We start from the raw sequence: 22,650 nt of genomic DNA, 5'->3' as shown, positions 1-22,650 counted from the left end.
AGATGTCCACCAGATGGACCGAATACCTGCAGGGGGAAGGAGATGTCCACCAGATGGACTGAATACCTGCAGGGGGAAGGAGATGTCCACCAGATGGACTGAATACCACCACCAGATGGACTGAATACCTGCAGGGGGAAGGAGATGTCCACCAGATGGACTGAATACCTGCAGGGGGAAGGAGATGTCCACCAGATGGACTGAATACCTGCAGGGGAAGGGAGATGTCCACCAGATGGACTGAATACCTACAGGGGGAAGGAGATGTCCACCAGATGGACTGAATACCTGCAGGGGGAAGGAGATGTCCACCAGATGGACTGAATACCTGCAGGGGGAAGGAGATGTCCACCAGATGGACTGAATACCTGCAGGGGAAGGGAGATGTCCACCAGATGGACTGAATACCTGCAGGGGGAAGGAGATGTCCACCAGATGGACTGAATACCTGCAGGGGGAAGGAGATGTCCACCAGATGGACTGAATACCTGCAGGGGAAGGGAGATGTCCACCAGATGGACTGAATACCTGCAGGGGGAAGGAGATGTCCACCAGATGGACTGAATACCTGCAGGGGGAAGGAGATGTCCACCAGATGGACTGAATACCTGCAGGGGGAAGGAGATGTCCACCAGATGGACTGAATACCTGCAGGGGGAAGGAGATGTCCACCAGATGGACTGAATACCTGCAGGGGGAAGGAGATGTCCACCAGATGGACTGAAAACCTGCAGGGGGAAGGAGATGTCCACCAGATGGACTGAATACCTGCAGGGGGAAAAGAGTGAAAGCGCAAACGAAAAAGACAAAAAAGCAGGATGACAAGTGATGAACAAGGACAGAAGAGGTGAAGAAAATAGAAGTGTTGAAGAGGAGTCCTTCTGTGGCAACCATCTCTTTCTCCATAAAAGATGAGGTTTGGGAGGCCGAGGAAGATGATAACGGACTATGATTTTTACTAGGTATACTATACTAACATGAGAAATTAGAAACAAGAAACGTGGACTCATCATTTCAATGTCATCACACTAACAAAAAACAGTAGTATGTTTGAAGAAGTCAAACTACACTATATGGACAAAAGTATGTGGACACCCTTTCAAATTAGTGGAATCAGCTATTTCAGCCACACCAGTTGCTGACAGGTGTATAAAAATCAAGCATACAGCCACGCTATCGCCATAACATTGGCAGTAGAATGGCCTGACTGACGAGCTCTGTGACTTTCAACATTACTATCATAGGATGCCACCTTTCCAACAAGTCAGTTCATAAAATGTCTGCCCTACTCGAGCTGCCCCGGTCAACTGTAAGTGCTGTTATTGTGAAGTGGAAATGTCTAGGAGCAACAACAGCTCAGCCGCGAAGTGGTAGGCCACACAAGCTCACAGAACGGGACCACTGAGTGCTGAAGCGTGTAGGACGTAAAAACGCCTGTCTTTGATTGCAACACTCACTACTGAGTTCCAAACTGCCTCTGGAAGCAAGGTCAGCACAATAACTGTTCACCGGGAGCTTCATGAAATGGGTTCCCATGGCCGTGCAGCCGCATGCACCACGCACAATGCCAAGTGTGGGCTGGAGTGGTGTAAAGCTTGCCGCTTTTGGACTCTGGAGTAGTGGAAACGCATTCTCTGGAGTGATGAATCACGCTTCAACATCTGGCAGTCCAATGGACGAATCTGGGTTTGGCGGATTCCAGGAGACCGCTAACTGCCCCAATGCATAGTGCAAACTGTAAAGTTTGGTGGAGGAGGAATAATTGTCTGAGACCGTTTTTCATGGTTCCCGGCTAGGCAGTGATGGGAAATCTTAATGCTAAAGCATGCATTGAAATTCTAGACCATTCTGTACTTTCAACTTTGTGGCAACAGTTTGGGGAAGGCCCTTTCCTGTTTCAGCATGGCAATGCCCCAGTGCACAAAGCGAGGTCCATACAGAAATTGTTTGTCTAGAACTGTGTGGAAGAACTTGACTGGCCTGCACAGAGCTCATCGAACACCTTTCGGATTAATTGGAATGCCGACTGCAAGCGAGGCATAATCGTCCAATATCAGTGCCCGAGCTCACCAATGCTTGTAGCTGAATGGAAGCAAGTCCCCGCAGCAATGTTCCAACATCTAGTGGAAAGCCTTCCTAGAAGAGTGGAGGCTGTGACAGCAGCAAAGGGGGTCCAACTCCATATTAATGCCCATGATTTTGGAATGAGACGTTGGAAGAGCAGGTGTCCACATACCTTTGGTTATGTAGTGTATTTAAATTCTTCTGCATACTGATGTTCTATGGATATTCAGCCCACTAAGATATGCCATCAGACAAATTACATTGCAAATGGTGCATTTGACCATGAATAATAAAAAAATATATATAATTGAATTGTAATACATTCATTGGCTACTGACTATGTGGAACATTAGCTTATTAATGTGACAAGTTTTTGGGGGAAAATGTACATAAATCATTGTATGATTTAACATGAATATTTTAGAAGAGAGTGGTTGAGGACGTGTGTTACATACGAGTTCGTCTGCCTTAGAGACCATGGCTACATAATTCTCATCACAGTCCTCGGAGTCGGTGCTGGAGGCGGTGCTATGCACCGAGGGAGGCCTGGGGGGCATGGGGAACCTGGAGGGACTGAGCAGCATCACACACACACTGTTTAACACACAGTCGGTACACACACACAAATAGCAGCAGTGCCTGCAGAGTTCCCTGCAGATTAAAAATGACTCACTGGAAAAAGACAAAAAGCTAATTTCTAAGACATGACTACTTTGACATGTTATGAGGTGACTAAAGTCATGCGTGGAGGGTTAGTGTTCTGATAGAATACCAAACCTATAGTCACATGCAGTAGAAAGGAATTCAACTAAGTTGACGCTGACCTAAGGTCAGCTTTACGTTTTACTCCCAAATGGTTAGGATGCGGTGTGCGACAATAATCCTAGATCTGTGCCAAAGGGCCACTTTGACCCTGAGCTGCTGTAGAGGTGAAAGGTCAAAGGGTAAGACACTTACTCCCGAGCAAAAGACCTGGTGACAGGCGAGCGGACGGGTGCCGATGACTCCTCCCACTCAGGTAGGGGCTTGATCTCCAAAGGGGCGGGCTTGGCTGTAGAGGGGAGGGGCAAACACCCCCGTCAGTCTCATCACGTACCATCATTGCAACACAATACATTCCATTCCACCGTACAAAAGGTGGTGGGGATGTAGGCTTTCATTTGTCCAACAGAGGTCCCTAAAAGCCACAATACCTCCTTGCAAGACTAAAACTGTAGGCTAGATTCCAATATGAGAAGTTGAGTGTAATACAAAAATGTAATCAATTGGTTATAGGTTTATAGAGCACGTCCACATTGAGTGTCCACAGCCAACTGCTCCCGCATGGTTAACGTAACGGAGCCCAATCTGGCAACCCGTGTGCTATAGAAACACATTCAGCATAGCTCCCTCAGCCTGGCTAGAAAACACCATCTGGTGCTGCAGTCTACAGGACAGCAGCAATAACACTTCTCAGCCTACAGTACAGCACTAAACACCCTTCATGCAAACCAGAGAGATATATATACACATATCTGAACAGAACATAAAGGGAAAATATCATTCATCGTACCTGAGCAATAAACTTTCTTCCATTACAAATACAATAGAGCACATGATAGAAGTACATGTTGAAACAGGAGCATGCGGAACAGTGTTAAAAATACAAGAGGTAGTTGGTTAGAACAGTCCATCACTGGTGTGTTTGTGTGTGTCACTAACCATAGAATCAATTACTGTACTGGTGTAAATCATTAATGCTATTGATTATTTTGAATATGTGGGCTTGAGATTTGGTTGTTGGTGCGGTACACTAGTACACTGACAACGTTCTCCTACGTACTGGAGATCTTCCACCCGGAGATATGATCTTTGCACCATTTCCTGAAGAAGCCTAGAGGATAAGATCTCTAGGGTGTTGGTGAGGTTCAAAAACGTGTTATGAGAACAAAATGTGGAATCAGAAATGACAACTGAACAGAAGTGGGGCCCCGCTGGTCCAGGAGTTAGTTGATTGGATGAGACAGGATACCATGTGATGTCACAGGTCACAGGAGAACATTCAGAAGCATGCGTTGAGTTCAGACACGTTCGGAGAGAATGAGAGATGAGTATTCAGAACCAAGTTCCAGGCGTCGTTGTTTGGTAGTACCTACCCTTGCGTCGTCTTGGGAACTCCCCTACGGTCTGAGAGTCGGTTCGCTCTAAACCAACCCCCTTTGCTCTTATTATTTTAGGACTCTGACCTGATTGGTTAAAAAAGAAGACTTTTCACATTACCATCATTGATAAAACGATGACATCATTGTAACCCCTATTTTAATAAAACCCTGCCATGCAAAGCCGACAGATCAACAGACTTTGTTGAGAAACAACTCACTACTTACACCCTACCATTGCTTCGTCCCTATTGGTATATATAGTGTAAAGACAGGACCATCACCATGGCAACAGCAGACTCTAACATTTCCCATCATGCAACATGGTTATGACTAGAGGGAGTACAGCTACGACCAGAAGTGACTTTTAATAGCAGGTTAGGAGAACATTTTCCTAACATTAACCATTTTCCTAACCTTAACCTATGTCTCCTAACCTGCTGGGTCAATTCTCCTAACCAGCTATGAAAAACGAACTTCCGGTCGTAGCTGTGCGTCCTCTAGTGAGAGCCCTGTAACATGGCTGGCCTCAGAGACTTGACAGGACAACAACATGCACCAGTATGAATGTGGAAGATCCACTGAGAGGTGAGTCATTTTTAGTGCATCAACACATCCACAACAGCAGACAATAAAAGCGCACATGTATATGTACACCAGCAGACCAACGTTATAACCGTATGTATAACCCTCACTATAGCCAGAAAACACAGCACACTCCAGATAAAACAATGGCAGACATTTAGAACAGAGCCATAAGGAAGTGAATGAATGAAGCTACTTGTTGGCATCGACCACAGATGCTTCAGCCTCACAAGACCTCGCCTACAGAACCAAACCAAGCAAGCGAGACCCAATCCCAAATGGACCCCTGGACCCTATTCATTTATGGAGATCTGAGAGGAATTGATTTGTTAAAGCAATATGGTCAAACTTCCACCAAGTGCATAGGGTCTAGCGGTGGATTTGATTTGGGATTTGTACCAGAGCCGGCGAGCCAGAGGGAAGGCTCGAGAGATTAACCCTGAAGCCAACAGAACACAACAGCCCTAGAGGAACACACAGGCTGGACAGAGGTCACAAACTCAGCAGGTGGTTAGGTGAGGACAGAGATTGCATTGAGATGGAAGTTCACGGTGATGGCCCATGGTTATGAAAAACTCAAGTAACTGTTTGCCGATCCCTTTGTCGCCGTAATAAGGAGCCCCTGACTACAGTAACATGTCCTTGCACCGAACCACTCACATCCAGCACCCCATGATGACACCATGGAAGACACGGGAATGAAAATAACCAAGAGTCAGTGACCTGAAAGTTAAAGCTCTAAGCCGTGAAGAGAGGGACTGACTTCACGATTTCTATCATATTCCCCCGTTCTTCTCTACCATTGACAGTGACTGGTAATGACCTCTGCTTTGGGTCTGCCTCCCCCGTGGGATATTCAAATCCTTCCCGCTCTAGATTAAATGTCCCCTGGTGGGGCAGGAGGGGCCTGTTGCTCCAAAGAGGCCCTTTCAGAGGGGGGCACGACAATGGGGACAGAGGTGACCGCTCCGGGCGCTCCATGGTGATGGTGGCCCAGGCCGGTCACCCCCCCAAAGCCTCAGAGGGCCCCCTGAACTTATGGACAAAAGTCCCTTTGAATGGGGTGAGGGGGATAGAAAATGAGGAAGAGAGTGGGCTAAACTAAAAGAGAAGGCTGAGAGGTGGGTGGATGAGGTGAGCGGGAGTGGCTAGTGGGCTAAACTAAAAGAGAAGGCTGAGAGGAGGGTGGATGAGGTGAGCGGGAGTGGCTAGTGGGCTAAACTAAAAGAGAAGGCTGAGAGGAGGGTGGATGAGGTGAGCGGGAGTGGCTAGTGGGCTAAACTAAAAGAGAAGGCTGAGAGGTGGGTGGATGAGGTGAGCGGGAGTGGCTAGTGGGCTAAACTAAAAGAGAAGTCTGAGAGGTGGGTGGATGAGGTGAGCGGGAGAGGCTAGTGGACTAAACTAAAAGAGAAGGCTGAGAGGTGGGTGGATGAGGTGAGCGGGAGTGGCTAGTGGGCTAAACTAAAAGAGAAGGCTGAGAGGTGGGTGGATGAGGTGAGCGGGAGTGGCTAGTGGGCTAAACTAAAAGAGAAGGCTGAGAGGTGGGTGGATGAGGTGAGCGGGAGAGGCTAGTGGGCTAAACTAAAAGAGAAGGCTGAGGTGGGTGGATGAGGTGAGCGGGAGTGGCTAGTGGGCTAAACTAAAAGAGAAGTCTGAGAGGTGGGTGGATGAGGTGAGCGGGAGAGGCTAGTGGACTAAACTAAAAGAGAAGGCTGAGAGGTGGGTGGATGAGGTGAGCGGGAGTGGCTAGTGGGCTAAACTAAAAGAGAAGGCTGAGAGGTGGGTGGATGAGGTGAGCGGGAGTGGCTAGTGGGCTAAACTAAAAGAGAAGGCTGAGAGGTGGGTGGATGAGGTGAGCGGGAGTGGCTAGTGGGCTAAACTAAAAGAGAAGGCTGAGAGGTGGGTGGATGAGGTGAGCGGGAGAGGCTAGTGGACTAAACTAAAAGAGAAGGCTGAGAGGTGGGTGGATGAGGTGAGCGGGAGAGGCTAGTGGACTAAACTAAAAGAGAAGGCTGAGAGGTGGGTGGATGAGGTGAGCGGGAGAGGCTAGTGGACTAAACTAAAAGAGAAGGCTGAGAGGTGGGTGGATGAGGTGAGCGGGAGAGGCTAGTGGACTAAACTAAAAGAGAAAGCTGAGAGGTGGGTGGATGAGGTGAGCGGGAGAGGCTAGTGGACTAAACTAAAAGAACACTGCCTACATTGAGGAGAGAGGTCTAGGACACTGCCTACATTGAGAAGAGAGGTCTAGGACACTGCCTACATTGAGGAGAGAGGTCTAGGACACTGCCTACATTGAGGAGAGAGGTCTAGGACACTGCCTACATTGAGGAGAGAGGTCTAGGACACTGCCTACATTGAGGAGAGGAGCAAAGGGTGAGCCACAACAATCCTCACTCCTGTCTGATACCATACAGGAATTGTATAATGACGCATTATGAAGTGTTCTACTTAAGCAATAAGGCACCTCTGGGGCACCTAAGGGCTGTTCGTATGCACTGCCCAATGCAGAGTGTGCCTGGATACAGTCCTTTGCCGTGGTATACGGTCTGTTATACCACGGCTTTTAGCCAATCAGTATTCAGGGCACGAACCACCCAGTTTATAATTCAAAATAATGCAATGGTAATCTGCCTTTCATAACCATGAGCCAGCACATGTAACTGTGCGCGAGTTAGAGTTGAATGCCAGGATGTGGAGAGACGAGCAGTTGTGAAAATGTTGAGGCAACAGCAGATAAAGACAAACGTACCAAGATTCTCTCTCAAACAAAGACACACCCCTTTACACCCCCATTCCCATTCCCCTTCACCCCCCAGCCATCCACCCATCCACCCTGCCCCCCTCACCTTTGCGGTCCGGTTTGAGGTTGCGGTCCACGGGCGGTGGCTGACAATCGCTGATGAGCATGGGCCTGCGGGGTGGGGTATTGGGGCTTGAGCGAAACCCCATGTGGGCCGGCGGGGGAACCTGCTTGCCCAGGGAGAACTCTAAGGTGCCCGGGCCCGGGGTCATGGGGACATAGTTGGGTTCCATGATGGGTTCACAGCCCGACAGGCTGCCGGAGCGGTGGTGGGACGGGGAGTTGGAGCTCATGGGTACGTAGTTCTGGTCAACTTCCTCCATGGACTGGCTGCCCACTGGCATCATGCCTTTGTTTTTCTGGAGGGGCGGGGGGGCAGAGAGAGAGGCAGGCTACATGAGGGCATAGACAGACGTAAGACAAAAACACACACACACACACACACACACACACACACACACACACACACACACACGAGAAATGTAGTAAGAGGATGCAAGCTTCCTTTATCTTAATCTGCACCTTAGTACACTTCAAAACTCCATTGTCATAACAGTCCAATACTTGGAAGGATCAGTATCAATGTGAGAGGTCCTTTACGTTGATCGTTTTAAACTGATTCAGGAGCATGTCGTGTAAAGACTGACCAAGTAGCTGTTGAAGCTTTCGTTGAAGTCAAACGAGCAGCTCTTGTCAGAGGGAAACGTCCGAGGGATATCGTAACAGTCCTGGGAGCCCAAATCTGCAAAACATGACAGAACATTTAAAACCAGTGTAAACACAACATAACCAACAGTATAGTAGTCCAGGTAGGGCTTACAGCAGTATGAATCAAAATGGGGTTAAATACTAAATAAAAAGGGAATACAAATGAACCATTGGAACCACAGTAAGTGTTGAACAGGGATATGTGAAGTCTGTCATCTCGGCACTAAGGCAGCTGGACTATAGTTGCCGTTCTTGCTCTGGTCATCATGTGTAACTTCACACTAATGGATTTCAGACAAACAGGATGATACGACTTGGAAGGTCGCCAGACTCTAAAGCCAAGGCAAGTAAAGCCTACTCTGGTACACAACGGACTAGACAAACAGGGAATTGCGGGACATTGGCAAAATGTCTTTGTGTTAGTTTAACAGACCCGTTTCATGTTAAATGATAGGAACAGACTTGGACCAGATGTAGCTAATGTTTTATGTTGAACTTTAACCTCCAATGCTTTTTTGGTTGTGTAAATGATTGTCCTTTAACTTCTCTAGGGTAGGGGGCAGCATTTGGAATTTTTGATGAAAAGCATGCCCAAATTAAACTGCCTGCTAGTCGGGCCCAGAAGATATGCATATAACTGGTAGATTTGGATAGAAAACACTAAAGTTTTCAAAACTGTTAAAATAGTGTCTGAGTATAACAGAACTGCTTTGGCAGGCAAAAACCTGAGAGAAATCCATTCAGGAAGTAGTTTTTTATGTTGGTTTTGTAGTTTTTCTATTCAATGCCATTAGAGTATCCATCGACTTCGGACTCAAATTGCAGTTCCTATGCCTTCCACTAGATATCAACAGTCTTTGGAAATTGTTTCAGGCTTGTATTCTGAAAAATTAGGGAGTAAGAGCAGTCTGAATGAGTGGACCCTACCGGACCCTACCGTGTCACGACAGAGTGCCTTTCTTGTTTACCTTTTATATTGGCAACGTTATTGTCCGGTTGAAATATGATCAATTATTTAGGCTAAAAACAACCAGAGGGTTGAATATAAACATCGTTTGACATGTTTCTATGAACTTTACGGACACAATTTTGACTTTTTTGTCTGCCTGTTTTGTCTGCATTTGAGCCTGTGGATTACTGAAGAAAACGAACAAAACTGAGGTTTTTGGATATAAAGAGACTTGATAGAACAACAAAAGGAACATTTGTTGAGTAAATGAATGTCTTCTGAGTGCAACCATATGAAGACCATCAAAGGTAAGGGATTAATTTTATCTATTTCTGACTTGTGTAAATCTTCTATTTGTCTGGTTACTGTTTGTAATGATTTGTCTGCTGGGCTATGTTCTCAAATAATCGTAAGGTATGCTTTCACCGTAAAGCTTTTTAAAAATCTGACACCGTGGTTGGATTCACAAGAAGTTCATCTTTAACCTACGTAAAATATGTTTTGTTTTGTTAATTTTATAATGAGTATTTCTGTATTTGAATTTGGCGCTCTGCAATCTCACTAGATGTTGGCCAGATGGGACGCTAGCGTCCCATATACCCTAGATAGGTTAACAAGAAAAATATTGTTACCAGAGGCCACCACCAGAGGGGGTGATGAGGAGAGGGCCTCAGTGTTGTTTCTCTATTGCTAGTAGAGCAAATGGGTTGGGAGCATCAAATGTACATAGAGGTTGGGACTGAGGCACCAAACTGCTTTCTCCTAAACTGAGGTACGTGTTGTCTGTCTGCATGGTAACCGAACACCACTAATACTGCTACACCAGATGTCCTTGGAGGCAAGGCAGTCTTCAGCTGTGAAAAAGTATTTGTAATTAGCCATTCAAAAACACATCTGTCGCGTCAAGATAATTATCCTGGAGGATTAGACACTTGCTTTGCGCTGCAGATGATAGTGTTGGCTGACAACAGCACACACCAGCCATGTGTTGTTATGAATATCCTGTCGATGCTAGCTAGCGTATTTAGCCTTTATAATGATGCACACATATATCACTTAGCCTAATGATTAGTGAAAGGATGTGGTACCCTGTCACTTAGCAAAAGGTGAGAGTGAAATGGAATGCTTGTGATCAATTATATATGTTTCTCATCTATTTGACAGGACTAATAAATCAGGAACAATGAATCAAGATCAATCAATGAGCCATACCTTTCCTGAGGCGTGATGAGTCCATGGTGCCGATGGTGTTGCTCCTCAGGGCCTTGTTCCCGGCGCTGGTGGGCACGCAGTAGTTCCCATCAGTCTCTGACATGGAGCGCGGCACACAGTACGTGTCCGTAGGCGAGCGCTCCGCGGAGGGCGGCAGGTGCCCCGGGGTCAGGGAGCTGAGGGAAGGCTTGGGGGGCCGGGGCGGTGGCATCCCATCCCCACCCTCAGACCCACCACTCGCTGGACCTCGAGGCACCTGATAGGTACAGTTACTGCCTGGTGTGGGAGGAATATCGTAGCTAACCGACAGGTTCCTCATCTGAGTCTCCATGGAGGGCTTCCGCGAGGGCGCGTTGAAGACGTAGAGCTCTGGGGCGTCGCCTTCGACCGGGACGGGGGGCGAGGAGGCGGAGGCTGACTTGGGAAGGAGCACAGTGTCCTGGGAGTAGGAGCGGGGGAGGTGGTAGAGGCTGGAAGAGAGGTCTCCTCCGCGGGAAGGAGGAGAGTCATAGATGGAGGAGGCGGAGGAGGGGTGAGGGGGCAGGACAGAGGAGAAGAAGCCGTTGGCGTGCTTAGAGGAGGAGCTAGTGGAGGTTGGTGTGCGGTGGGCGGGGACGTTGTCGTTCAGGTCCGTCTCTGACGAGGTTGACTTGGAACACTCGGCGTGGGCTCTGTGGCAACGGCACAGATATATAAACATCAGAAGGCTGAATGATGTGTGAACATTTCACACACACTTCAACATAGATTAGTGATATGGGTTACAGCAACAGAACCACCAATAACTCCTATTGAGGCCCACTGGATATGTTGTTGAACAGATCTTATTGAGTTGTAGGTTCAGTATAATGATCCATGTTTCATCCTGTGGATCATTTCAAAACATGCAGGGTCAAACACTGCACTGTCCTTTGCCAAAGGTCTATTGACATATTAAGCTATTCTGGATCATTCCTCACTTCCCTGTGAGAACAGCCAGGAGCTGCATTTTGGATTAATGATCACTTCTCAAACACATCAATCCCAGAGGTTAAGTGCTGGGTTAGTTTTGTGTGTATTTACAATGTGTGTGTGTGTGTGTGTGTGTGTGTGTGTGTGTGTGTGTGTGTGTGTGTGTGTGTGTCTACATGTATATGTGCATGTTTATGAACCTGTGTGACTTTGTGCACAAGTGTGTGTGTGTGTGTGTGTCACTCCACACTAGACAGGCTGCTCCAGACTCACTGATTAACCTGGGGAGGCGAAGGAGCCCCTTTGCTCTCACACTCCTCCAGGAGGAGGTACTCCTGGGGGAGAGGAGTCACAGAGCTACACCATCACACACACAGAGAGGAGGAGGAGGAGGAGGAGGAGGAGGAGGAGGAGAGAGTCAGAACCACATCAACAAGAGAGAAGAGGCACTGAAATATGGACAACCTATACAGACAGTACAAGAGACCTACTAAAGCACAAAAGAGGAAAGTAACCGGGAAGAGAGGGAGAAGCGAGAAGGTGGTGGGGGGGGAGCCTAAAGACACCATACTTTGTATAAAAAATAAATTAAAAAATAAACTGAAAAAACGAGAGTGACAAACCTAAAGTACATTCTAACAGGAGACAGATGGAGATGAGATGTCAGAGAAACAGAGGGAAAAGTCACAACACCTCTCCATTCTGTACTGATGGCAGCGCTGCCCTGTCACATCATGGACCCTACACCCACCTGTTGGGCTCTGGCTTCTTGCTCTCACAGTTGACCAGCCACAGGTAGTCCTGGGGTTCGTCCAGGCTGGACTCCGAGCCCAGGTGGCGCACGCTGACCGGCTGGTAGGGAGGGGGCACGTTGGTCAGCATGGCCGGAGGACCCCCCAGGCCAGGGTGAGGGGGCGTGTCCACCACAGAGCCACCGCTGGCCGCTTGGTGGGCAGCCTTTGCCGCTTCTGTGGGGAAGAAAGAGGGGGGAGGGAGGGAGAAGAGGGGAGACAGAGAGGGGAAACAGTCAGAACATATGTGCATTGCACAGTTATTTCCGAAACGTACATGTTCTGTTGTGATATTATAGGTGTTTGTATGGTTAGATTTCTGACTTGTTTGTGTACAGAAAACAGTATAACGTTCTATAAAAGCACTACAGAGAAGTGGGAATAGTATACCGAACACATGACTGAGATACCGCAAGATACAGCAGTACAAAACAGGTGATGAGTCAGACTTGAAGGACACATTGTACGTACACAGGCATGCATGCGTCTGGGAACCACGCAAATACCAACTTTCAAATCTTCACAATCAATGATTATGCATGAGAAGTACAACCATTTAATGAAAATGTAGCATTACATGTATATTACAGTTTGATGGGATCTACTGAGGAAAATAAACCCAAATGCTTCCTTCCTTCCTACAGCTGTTGTATCTGCCAATGTTACTCACACCATTAATACTCAGCTGTATTTTTATCCAAATCTATGTTTTGCCTTTTGAATCCCAACCATGGCCAGACAGCATTTCCTCAAGGTCTCTGCCTTGTCCTTCTCCATGTAGGTCTGTGTGGAGATGACTGTGCTTGGTTGGGCTCTATTCATAATGTATTCTCTCTGCCTGCATTACTCCCCACCTACACTTCTCAGTGTACGCACACGCACACCGTCTTTGAGTGGCTCCCTAAGTGCTCAAGCTCAAGGATGCGCACCCTGAGATGACAGCTGCTCTCTGAATCTTTACTCTCCCTCTCGTCCCATCCTGCTCTTCCTCTCCTCCACTGTTTTCTCTTGTACACCCTCTCGCTCAATCGCGCACCAATCAGTCACTATTCTCCTGCTTTATCCTGTACACTCTCCTTCTCTCCCTCCCTATACATTGCATCCCTTCATCTCTCCACCTCTTCTCCCCATTCCCCCCTTCAGTTCTCTCCCTCCCGCTCTCCCCTCAAACTCTCACTACTATACTGCTTTATACACTATCACTCACTCTCTCCATCCCCTTGTTTGTCTGTGTTTTGTGCCGATTCACCCAGGCAGCAGGAAAATCCCTTTCCTCCTTAATCTCCCCCTCCCACACCACTGGGCTCCAGCCCCACTGCTCCAGCCCCGCTTCTCCAGCCCCGCTGCTCCAGCCCCGCCGCTCCAGCCCCGCCGCTCCAGCCCCGCCGCTCCAGCCCCGCTGCTCCAGCCACGCCGCTCCAGCCCCGCCGCTCCAGCCCCGCCGCTCCAGCCCCGCCGCTCCAGCCCCGCTGCTCCAGCCCCGCCTCTCCAGCCCCGCTGCTCCAGCCACGCTGCTCCAGCCACGCTGCTCCAGCCCCATCCACTCGCTGACATTTCCCCAGCCACGGTGCACCCTCGCCTGGGCGCGGGAGTGGGCTGAACTGTCCCCTCTTTGTTTGTGCTGTAGCGAGACTTGCTGTTGCGAGGCACAGAGAGCAGTAGCCAAGGCCATATGAGAGCCACACCGCTCGACCACAGAAGTCTGCATGGTTATTAAGACAAACTTGCTGCTTGAAACCATAATAAACTCAACATTCCAAAATGGCCCCATAGATACGTTGTGGTTGAAGTTACACTAGAGCAGGGAGGGTAGGATACAGCCACAACACTGAGGAAGGAGTGAAGCTGACCTTGTTGGATACATGGTCTCCCCGTTGTCATAGATGTAGTGGGTACTGCTGATATCATAGTCCAGGACATTTCTCCTCGACTAGGGCCTCTAACATTCTGATTAAACCCACATGCATTACAATAGTGAGTTTAGATTATAGGGTCCATTTCTGCAACTCAACCACGGCCTAAAATTAACACGCACCAGCTGCAAAATGCAGGTAGATTTTGGAATTGGTTTTGTTTCATAGCTGGTAAATGAATCACACAAAGTCAAAAGAACTACAAATCATATATAGCCCAGACCACCTCTGCTGCAACACTGCCTGGGCCGGAGGCTGTGCGCACCTGAAGAGTGAAAGATTCATTTTTAGAAGCACTACGCACAGGCATAAACGTCGGTTTAATTTACAGAAAACTTTAAGTCTACTGATGTGAGACTTTGTCCTTGTGTTTCTTGGCCATTTTCATTGTTTTGTTCACAAGCTAAGTTGTTTTTCTATGTTTGAGTTTCAACAGCTAGAGAGGACAAGACAACTCTTCTGCTGGTCAGACTCAATCTCACAGGCACAAACATGAAGACTGGAGTCACGTTACCATGGTAACCCACAGCTCTTAAAGGGACAGGTGAACATGGTCTCATCTGTGATATTTTGGTTAAAAATGTAATTAATTTACCACATTACTTCTTACTAGTAATAAATGTTTTAGAAACATTACAAATCTCATCCGTTTTGAGTGGCTGGTAGAGTTTTCCATATAAAAAAAAATAGAGGTAATTTTAGGCCCTGAACTCGACAGTACCTCCCATGTCAGCTGAGAGGGAAGTTCAGGTCCGGAGGCACCTGTATGTGGCCCCCACTGATGACGGTGGGAATGGACGTAGACGGAGGAACTCTATATAAACCACAATTCCGGTTTGGTGGGCCCCACTCACTCGCTTTTCACCTGAGTAAGCGCGCACGTGCGAATGAAGTAACGAATGTGAGAGAACAAATGAGAGGGAGAACAAATGAGTGACAGAAAGACCGCGAGAGAAAACAAATGAGAGCAACTGAGAAAGGGGGAACAATAAAGGTAGAGAAGGAGAGAAAGTGGCAGTGGGGCTCAGCTTAGGGGGGGGGCACACAATGCTTTAATTATACAGTACAGGGACACATGTGGAAACGTGAACCCACCTGAAGACACGGCTCATTAGGCCTCATTAAGCCTGTGCTGGAAACAAAGGCCCCTTGGCACACAGTGTCCAAACCTACACTACAACAGGATATGATCATTGTGTGAGAATAATACGTGTGGGGAACGACTACCGTTTCCTAATGCATATTATTGTTCTGTTGCATTTCTGCCTTTCTCTCACTGTATAGACACATCTCAGAGTTCCTCTTGTGTGTGCGTGCCTGCGCAGGGATGTGTGTAGCATCATTACCGTCGTCCGTGGGGTTGAAGCCGCAGATGTCACAGATGTAGCGGACCCACTTGTTCATGTCGTCCTCCGTGTCGGCCACCAGGTAGAAGATGCGGTCGATGGTCTTGATGTCGAAGATGAAGCTGTGCTCCAGGTCCTTCTTGTTGAACGTGAGCCCTGCGTCCACCTGTGGGGGGTATGTAGCTGTAGCATTACCAACCACGTAACAATAGGGTTTAGCATTAGCACGTAGCATTACCAACCACGTAACAGTAGGGCTTAGCATTAGCACGTAGCATTACCAACCACGTAACAGTAGGGTTTAGCATTAGCACGTAGCATTACCAACCACGTAACAGTAGGGTTTAGCATTAGCACGTAGCATTACCAACCACATAACAATAGGGCTTAGCATTAGCACGTAGCATTACAAACAATAGGGGTAACAATATCCGTTGTAGCCACAGTGGCAATAAGCCACAGTCAATGTCATTACTGTTATAACTACCTTTTAGCAGTATTAGCTAGTGGTACTGTAGCATTACTAGGACCATTAATTTTCACTGATCACGTGACCTGACAAAAAAACGTATTACATAACTAGGGTCCAGATTAACAAACTCTGGGCCCTAATCAGCCGTAGCATAAGTAGTGTTTCACCTGTTCACACAGGTTGAGGTCGATCACGCGGATGGGCTTCTTGGCGTGATCATTCTTGTAGTACTCCAGCACGTCTGGGTCGCCCGAGAGACGGCCGCTGCGGAGAACAAACCACCGCTTCTTCCATGCCTGCAGAGAGACGGGAGACATTTTAATGTTGATGATCTGTTCACATATCATCCCTTACTTAACAATTCCACAGTACACCCATAAAACCTCCCCCACTCCCTCTTGAAAAGCTTAACAAACCCCTGAAGACTTCACAACAACCCATATTTTTGGGCATGGCCTTGTCCTAGAGTGGCTCAGGGGATCAGACAAGAGGGAGAGAGAGAGTCGACACCACAGCAGAACAGACAAATGAAGAACCACAAGCCCAGCGGCTCTCACCCCCTCCGAGCACCCCCCTGTCAGCCACCCTGATAGCCCTTCTGACAACCCCCTCACACCCACTGAGGACAAACACAAGACACAGATTGTACTACTTATGGACTCAAATGGGAAATATATAGAAGAAAAAAACTTTTTTCCCAAACATAGTGTGTCTAAACTCTGGTGTCCAAACACCCAGCGCGCCCTAGACCTTCTGTCTGAGGCCAAACTAGGTTCACCCAGCCACATAATAATACACACAGGCACAAACGACCTGAGAGCACAGCAGGAAAGGGTGGCAACAGCACTGAAGGGAGTGATTGAAAAGGCTTCTTCTACTTTCCCCAATGCACAAGTGGTTATCTCCACCCTGCTACCACGAAAAGACTTCCACCCTGCCACAATACAGCGGGTAAACGCAAGTATTTCCCGTGACTGTGCCTCAAAACCAAATGTTTTCCTGGCCCACCACTCCACCCTGGACTTGAACAGCCTCTATGACCAGGTCCACCTCTACAAGGCAGCAGTGCCCACCTTTGCCAGGACCCTAAAGGACATCGCTCTCAAACGTATCCCCAACACTTCACACAGGAGCAACAGATCAATAGACTCTCCACCCAGACCAGCGAGACACCCTCCCAGACCTGCAGGACCCCCCTGGACCTACACATAGAGGACCCACGCCAAGAGGAATTACATCCAGACCACAGTACACCCAGACACATCCACACCCCCACCCCAACCAATCAACACCCCCCACGTCAACCATGCCCACACCCCATTTAGGCCCCCTCAGATCAGACCTATGCCACTCCTGCCCACCCCATGCACCCCACCCCCGCAAAGAGGGCCTCAACATGGAAGCCACACATACGCCCAGGTAGTGAGCGGGCAAACAGTCCCAACCCCCACTCTCACACTCGCCCAAGCCAATAGCATGTACCAGATGCTCAGCAGGCTCTGCTCACACTTACTGGCCTGAGGCCAAACCACACGACCAACAACATTGGACATTCTATGGAACAAAAAGCCTTCACTATATCATCCTGGAATATCCAAGGCCTGAGGTCATCTGCCTTTGGCCTAAAGAGCAGAAACCCGGACTTCACCAAAGAAATCGGTAACACAGACATTGTCATCCTGCAAGAAACCTGGTATAGAGGAGACGGACCCACTGGTTGCCCTCTAGGTTACAGAGAGCTGGTAGTCCCATCCACCAAACTACCAGGTGTGAAACAGGGAAGGGACTCAGGGGGTATGCTAATTTGGTATAGAGCAGACCTAACTCACTCCATTAAATTAATCAAAACAGGAAAATTCTACATTTGGCTAGAAATTCAAAAGGAAATTATCCTAACAGAGAAAAATGTCCTCCTGTGTGCTACCTATATCCCCCCACTAGAATCCCCATATTTTAATGAAGACAGCTTCTCCATCCTGGAGGGGGAAATCAATCATTTCCAGGCCCAGGGACATGTACTAATCTGTGGCGACCTAAATGCCAGAACCGGACAAGAACCTGACAGCCTCAGCACACAGGGGGACAAACATCTGCCTGGAGGTGACAGCATCCCCTCCCCCATATGCCCCCCTAGGCACAACTATGACAACATAACCAACAAAAATGAGTCACAACTCCTGCAGCTCTGTCGCACGCTGGGTATTTACATAGTTAATGGTAGGCTTCGAGGGGACTCCTACGGTAGGTACACCTATAGCTCATCTCTTGGCAGTAGTACTGTAGACTACTTTATCACTGACCTCAACCCAGAATCTCTCAGAGCGTTCACAGTCAGTCCACTAACACCCCTATCAGACCACAGCAAAATCACAGTCTACTTAAACAGAGCAATACTCAATCATGACGCATCAAAGCCAAAGGAACTGAGTAACATTAAGAAATGCTATAGGTGGAAGGAATGCAGTTTGGAAACCTACCAAAAAACAATTAGGCAACAACAAATTCAATCCCTTTTAGACAATTTCCTGGGTAAAACGTTCCACTGTAATAGTGAAGGTGTAAACTTGGCAGTAGAAAATCTTAACAGTATATTTGACCTCTCAGCTTCCCTATCAAATCTAAAAATCTCAAATAGAAAACCGAAGAAAATTAACAATAATGATAAATGGTTTGATGAGGAATGCAAAAATCTAAGAAAGAAATTGAGAAACCTGTCCAACCAAAAACATAGAGACCCGGAAAACCTGAGTCTACGCCTTCACTATGGTGAATCACTAAAACAATACAGAAACACACTACGGAAAAGAAGGAACAGCATGTCAGAAATCAGCTCAATGCAATTGAAGAATCCATAGACTCTAACCACTTCTGGGAAAATTGGAAAACACTAAACAAACAACAACACGAAGAATTATCTATCCAAAATGGAGATGTCTGGGTAAACCACTTCTCAATCTTTTTGGTTCTATAACAAAGAACAAAGAGCAAAAACATATACATGATCAACTACAGATCTTAGAATCAACTATTAAAGACTACCAGAACCCACTGGATTCTCCAATTACATTGAATGAGTTACAGGACAAAATAAAAACCCTCCAACCCAAAAAGGCCTGTGGTGTCGATGGTATCCTCAATGAAATGATCAAATATACAGACAACAAATTCCAACTGGCTATACTAAAACTCTTTAACATCATACTTAGCTCTGGCATCTTCCCCAATATTTGGAACCAAGGACTGATCACCCCAATCCACAAAAGTGGAGACAAATTTGACCCCAATAACTACCGTGGAATATGTGTCAACAGTAACCTTGGGAAAATCCTCTGCATTATTATTAACAGCAGACTCGTACATTTCCTCAATGAAAACAATGTACTGAGCAAATGTCAAATTGGCTTTTTACCAAATTACCGTACAACAGACCATGTATTCACCCTGCACACCTTAATTGACAACCAAACAAACCAAAACAAAGGCAAAGTCTTCTCATGCTTTGTTGATTTCAAAAAAGCCTTCGACTCAATTTGGCATGAGGGTCTGCTATACAAACTGATGGAAAGTGGTGTTGGGGGTAAAACATATGACATTATAAAATCCATGTACACAAACAACAAGTGTGCGGTTAAAATTGGCAAAAACACACACATTTCTTCACACAGGGTCGTGGGGTTAGACAGGGATGCAGCTTAAGCCCCACCCTCTTCAACATATATATCAACGAACTGGCGCGGGCACTAGAAAAGTCTGCAGCACCCGGCCTCCCCTGCTAGAATCCGAAGTCAAATGTCTGCTGTTTGCTGATGATCTGGTGCTTCTGTCACCAACCAAGGAGGGCCTACAGCAGCACCTAGATCTTATGCACAGATTCTGTCAGACCTGGGCCCTGACAGTAAATCTCAGTAAGACCAAAATAATGGTGTTCCAAAAAGGTCGAGTCACCAGGACCACAAATACAAATTCCATCTCGACACTGTTGCCCTAGAGCACACAAAAACTATACATACCTTGGCCTAAACATCAGCGCCACAGGTAACTTCCACAAAGCTGTGAACGATCTGAGAGACAAGGCAAGAAGGGCATTCTATGCCATCAAAAGAAACATAAATTTCAACATACCAATTAGGATTTGGCTAAAAATACTTGAATCAGTCATAGAGCCCATTGCCCTTTATGGTTGTGAGGTCTGGGGTCCGCTCACCAACCAAGACTTCACAAAATGGGACAAACACCAAATTGAGACTCTGCACGCAGAATTCTGCAAAAATATCCTCCGTGTACAACGTAAAACACCAAATAATGCATGCAGAGCAGAATTAGGCCGATACCCACTAATTATCAAAATCCAGAAAAGAGCCATTAAATTCTACAACCACCTAAAAGGAAGCGATTCACAAACCTTCCATAACAAAGCCATCACAAACAGAGAGATGAACCTGGAGAAGAGTCCCCTAAGCAAACTGGTCCTGGGGCTCTGTTCACAAACACAAACACACCCTACAGAGCCCCAGGACAACAGCACAACTAGACCCAACCAAATCATGAGAAAACAAAAAGATAATTACTTAACACATTGGAAAGAATTAACAAAAAACAGAGCAAACTAGAATGCTATTTGGCCCTACACAGAGAGTACACAGCGGCAGAATACCTGACCACTGTGACTGACCCAAAATTAAGGAAAGCTTTGACTATGTACAGACTCAGTGAGCATAGCCTTGCTATTGAGAAAGGCCGCCGTAGGCAGACATGGCTCTCAAGAGAAGACAGGCTATGTGCTCACTGCCCACAAAATGAGGTGGAAACTGAGCTGCACTTCCTAACCTCCTGCCCAATGTATGACCATATTAGAGAGACATATTTCCCCCAGATCACACAGATCCACAAAGAATTCAAAAACATATCCAATTCTGAAAAACTCCCATACCTACTGGGTGAAATTCCACAGTGTGCCATCACAGCAGCAAGATTTGTGACCTGTTGCCACGAGAAAAGGGCAACCAGTGAAGAACAAACACCATTGTAAATACAACCCATATTTATGCTTATTTATTTTATCTTGTGTCCTTTAATTATTTGTACATTGTGTATATATGTATATATATATATATATATATATATATATATATATATATATATATATATATATATATATATATATATAATATGACATTTGTAATGTCTTTACTGTTTTGAAACTGTTATGTGTAATGTTTACTGTTAATTTTTGTTGTTTTTCACTTTATATATTCACTTTGTATGTTGTCTACCTCACTTGCTTTGGCAATGTTAACACATGTTTCCCATGCCAATAAAGCCCTTGAATTGAATTGAATTGAGAGAAAGAGGGACGGAGAGAGACGGACCGAGAGAGAAAGGTCACTGTGTTCGCTCATACGGCTCCATTCCTGGCTGACCAAAGGCTGGACAGGGGCTTTGTTTTTCCGCCCTGGCCTCTGTGTGCTTCTCTCTAACCCTCCCTCTAGCTATCCCACCCTCTCGCTCTCTCTTCTGGTCCTGTAAGTCACACAAGGACAGGCCTGTGTTCAAAATTCCCCCACTCTCTCCCTCTTCTTCTATCCCAATCCATCCCTCTCCCGCTACAGCCTCTCCATCTTTCTCCTCTGAGCCCTACTAGGACAGACAAGCCAGAACTATGTGTCTGGAACACCCAGGGCCCACAGTCACTACAGACAGACATAGTTTGGTCTGGTTAGGTCTAGTAGCACAACTGTGGAAGAACACAACCAACCACTCTAAAAAGAGCCTCGGGCAATTAGGATTTTACAATAGAATTTGTCCTCCATCTGTCTATGAGACACAGGTTCCATCAAAAATGGCACCCTATATAGTGCCAAACTTTTAACCAGGGCCTATAGGGTTCCATTTGGTACACAGCCACAGTGCTTCCAAGGCAGATAGGGTGTAAACACAGGGCACAAGACCCAGACAATGGGATATAGCATAGGAAAACTACCTAAATAGAAACCCATTCTATTTCTATGGCAGACTTAAGACTGTGGGATGGATAGGGTTCATAATGTGGAATGGTTTAGTTTTAGTTGCACAAAGGCACTAAGAATAAACCCCGGGTGTCAGTGACGGTCAGGCACTACCATCTGAAAGTCAGTCAGAGAAGGGAACGAGACAGAACCAAGTGAGATGCCTAAACAGGAGTCTGCTCACTAATGCTTTTATTTTTTACAAATGAGGCCCGGCCCATCTAGATGTCTTGTCACCTAAACTGTGTAGCTTAAACTTATAAGGTTGTTTATTTGTTCAATGAAACCTGCTCCCTGAAGATGAGGTTTAGGAGAAGCTAACTCAAGGATAAGCAGGGCTAAAAAGCACATGATGAAAACAAACTGTGGCTAATTGCTATGAGCCACCAACTCTGATTCACTGAGTCACTTATGCTAAGCTTGAGTTTTTTGGGAAGGATTCATTCCCAGATTGCAGCTTTAATTGTGCTTAATCACTCCGCTTCAGGTTGAGCAGGTTGAGCAATATCGTGGAGCGAAATAGACTCTGCCTATCAATGGACACTTGATAGAGCTATTGAATATTGAACAGTGAAATTGGATACAAAAGATGACATAACAGAAAACAAATGCTATTCATGGAATTTCAAACAAGGAAGGGAAACCAAACCAGTAGAAAAACAACTCCCCTTGGAGATCAGAGCCCTGGCCTCACCCGAACAGATCAGAGCCCTGGC

General features: G+C 46.7%; 1 protein-coding gene and 1 long non-coding RNA gene across 20 annotated transcripts in view; one reads left to right on the top strand and one right to left on the bottom strand.

Annotated features, from left to right (window-relative positions):
- The window catches only part of LOC118376571 (GRB2-associated-binding protein 1-like), a 114,694-nt gene that overhangs the window by 36,066 nt on the left and 55,978 nt on the right, over positions 1 to 22,650 (bottom strand). For 4 of the 12 annotated variants that reach the window (XR_008065765.1, XR_008065763.1, XR_008065762.1 and 1 more), the window contains exons 3-14: positions 16,097 to 16,225; positions 15,458 to 15,623; positions 12,159 to 12,375; positions 11,681 to 11,764; positions 10,457 to 11,127; positions 8,235 to 8,329; positions 7,634 to 7,979; positions 4,200 to 4,289; positions 3,022 to 3,115; positions 529 to 2,637; positions 409 to 488; positions 234 to 368 (exon numbers count right to left, since the gene is read on the bottom strand). Coding sequence is in view for 1 of the 12 variants with exons in the window: in XM_052464793.1 (XP_052320753.1) it covers positions 2,520 to 2,637; positions 3,022 to 3,115; positions 4,200 to 4,289; positions 7,634 to 7,946; positions 8,235 to 8,329; positions 10,457 to 11,127; positions 12,159 to 12,375; positions 15,458 to 15,623; positions 16,097 to 16,225 (1,893 nt within the window). In the remaining 11 variants the exon portion in view is untranslated. Of the gene's footprint in view, positions 1 to 232; positions 369 to 408; positions 489 to 528; positions 2,638 to 3,021; positions 3,116 to 4,199; positions 4,290 to 7,633; positions 7,980 to 8,234; positions 8,330 to 10,456; positions 11,128 to 11,680; positions 11,765 to 12,158; positions 12,376 to 15,457; positions 15,624 to 16,096; positions 16,226 to 22,650 lie in introns of those variants that run through there. The other 8 variants (XR_008065771.1, XR_008065772.1, XR_008065773.1 and 5 more) reach the window with 6 other exon arrangements.
- LOC127907969 (uncharacterized) lies at positions 5,879 to 7,065 on the top strand. 8 transcript variants are annotated; one of them, XR_008065778.1, is made up of 6 exons: positions 5,879 to 5,921; positions 6,042 to 6,101; positions 6,162 to 6,341; positions 6,460 to 6,639; positions 6,760 to 6,879; positions 6,940 to 7,065. It is a non-coding gene; the product is annotated as an uncharacterized LOC127907969 (long non-coding RNA). The 8 variants fall into 8 exon arrangements; XR_008065781.1 differs by lacking the exon at positions 6,042 to 6,101 and having other exon boundaries at positions 5,882 to 5,921; XR_008065776.1 differs by having other exon boundaries at positions 5,903 to 6,101; positions 6,222 to 6,341.

The sequence above is a fragment of the Oncorhynchus keta genome, chromosome 16, assembly GCF_023373465.1.
Source record: "Oncorhynchus keta strain PuntledgeMale-10-30-2019 chromosome 16, Oket_V2, whole genome shotgun sequence".
NCBI lineage: Eukaryota > Metazoa > Chordata > Actinopteri > Salmoniformes > Salmonidae > Oncorhynchus > Oncorhynchus keta.
This window is presented reverse-complemented; position numbering and strand designations above follow the sequence as displayed.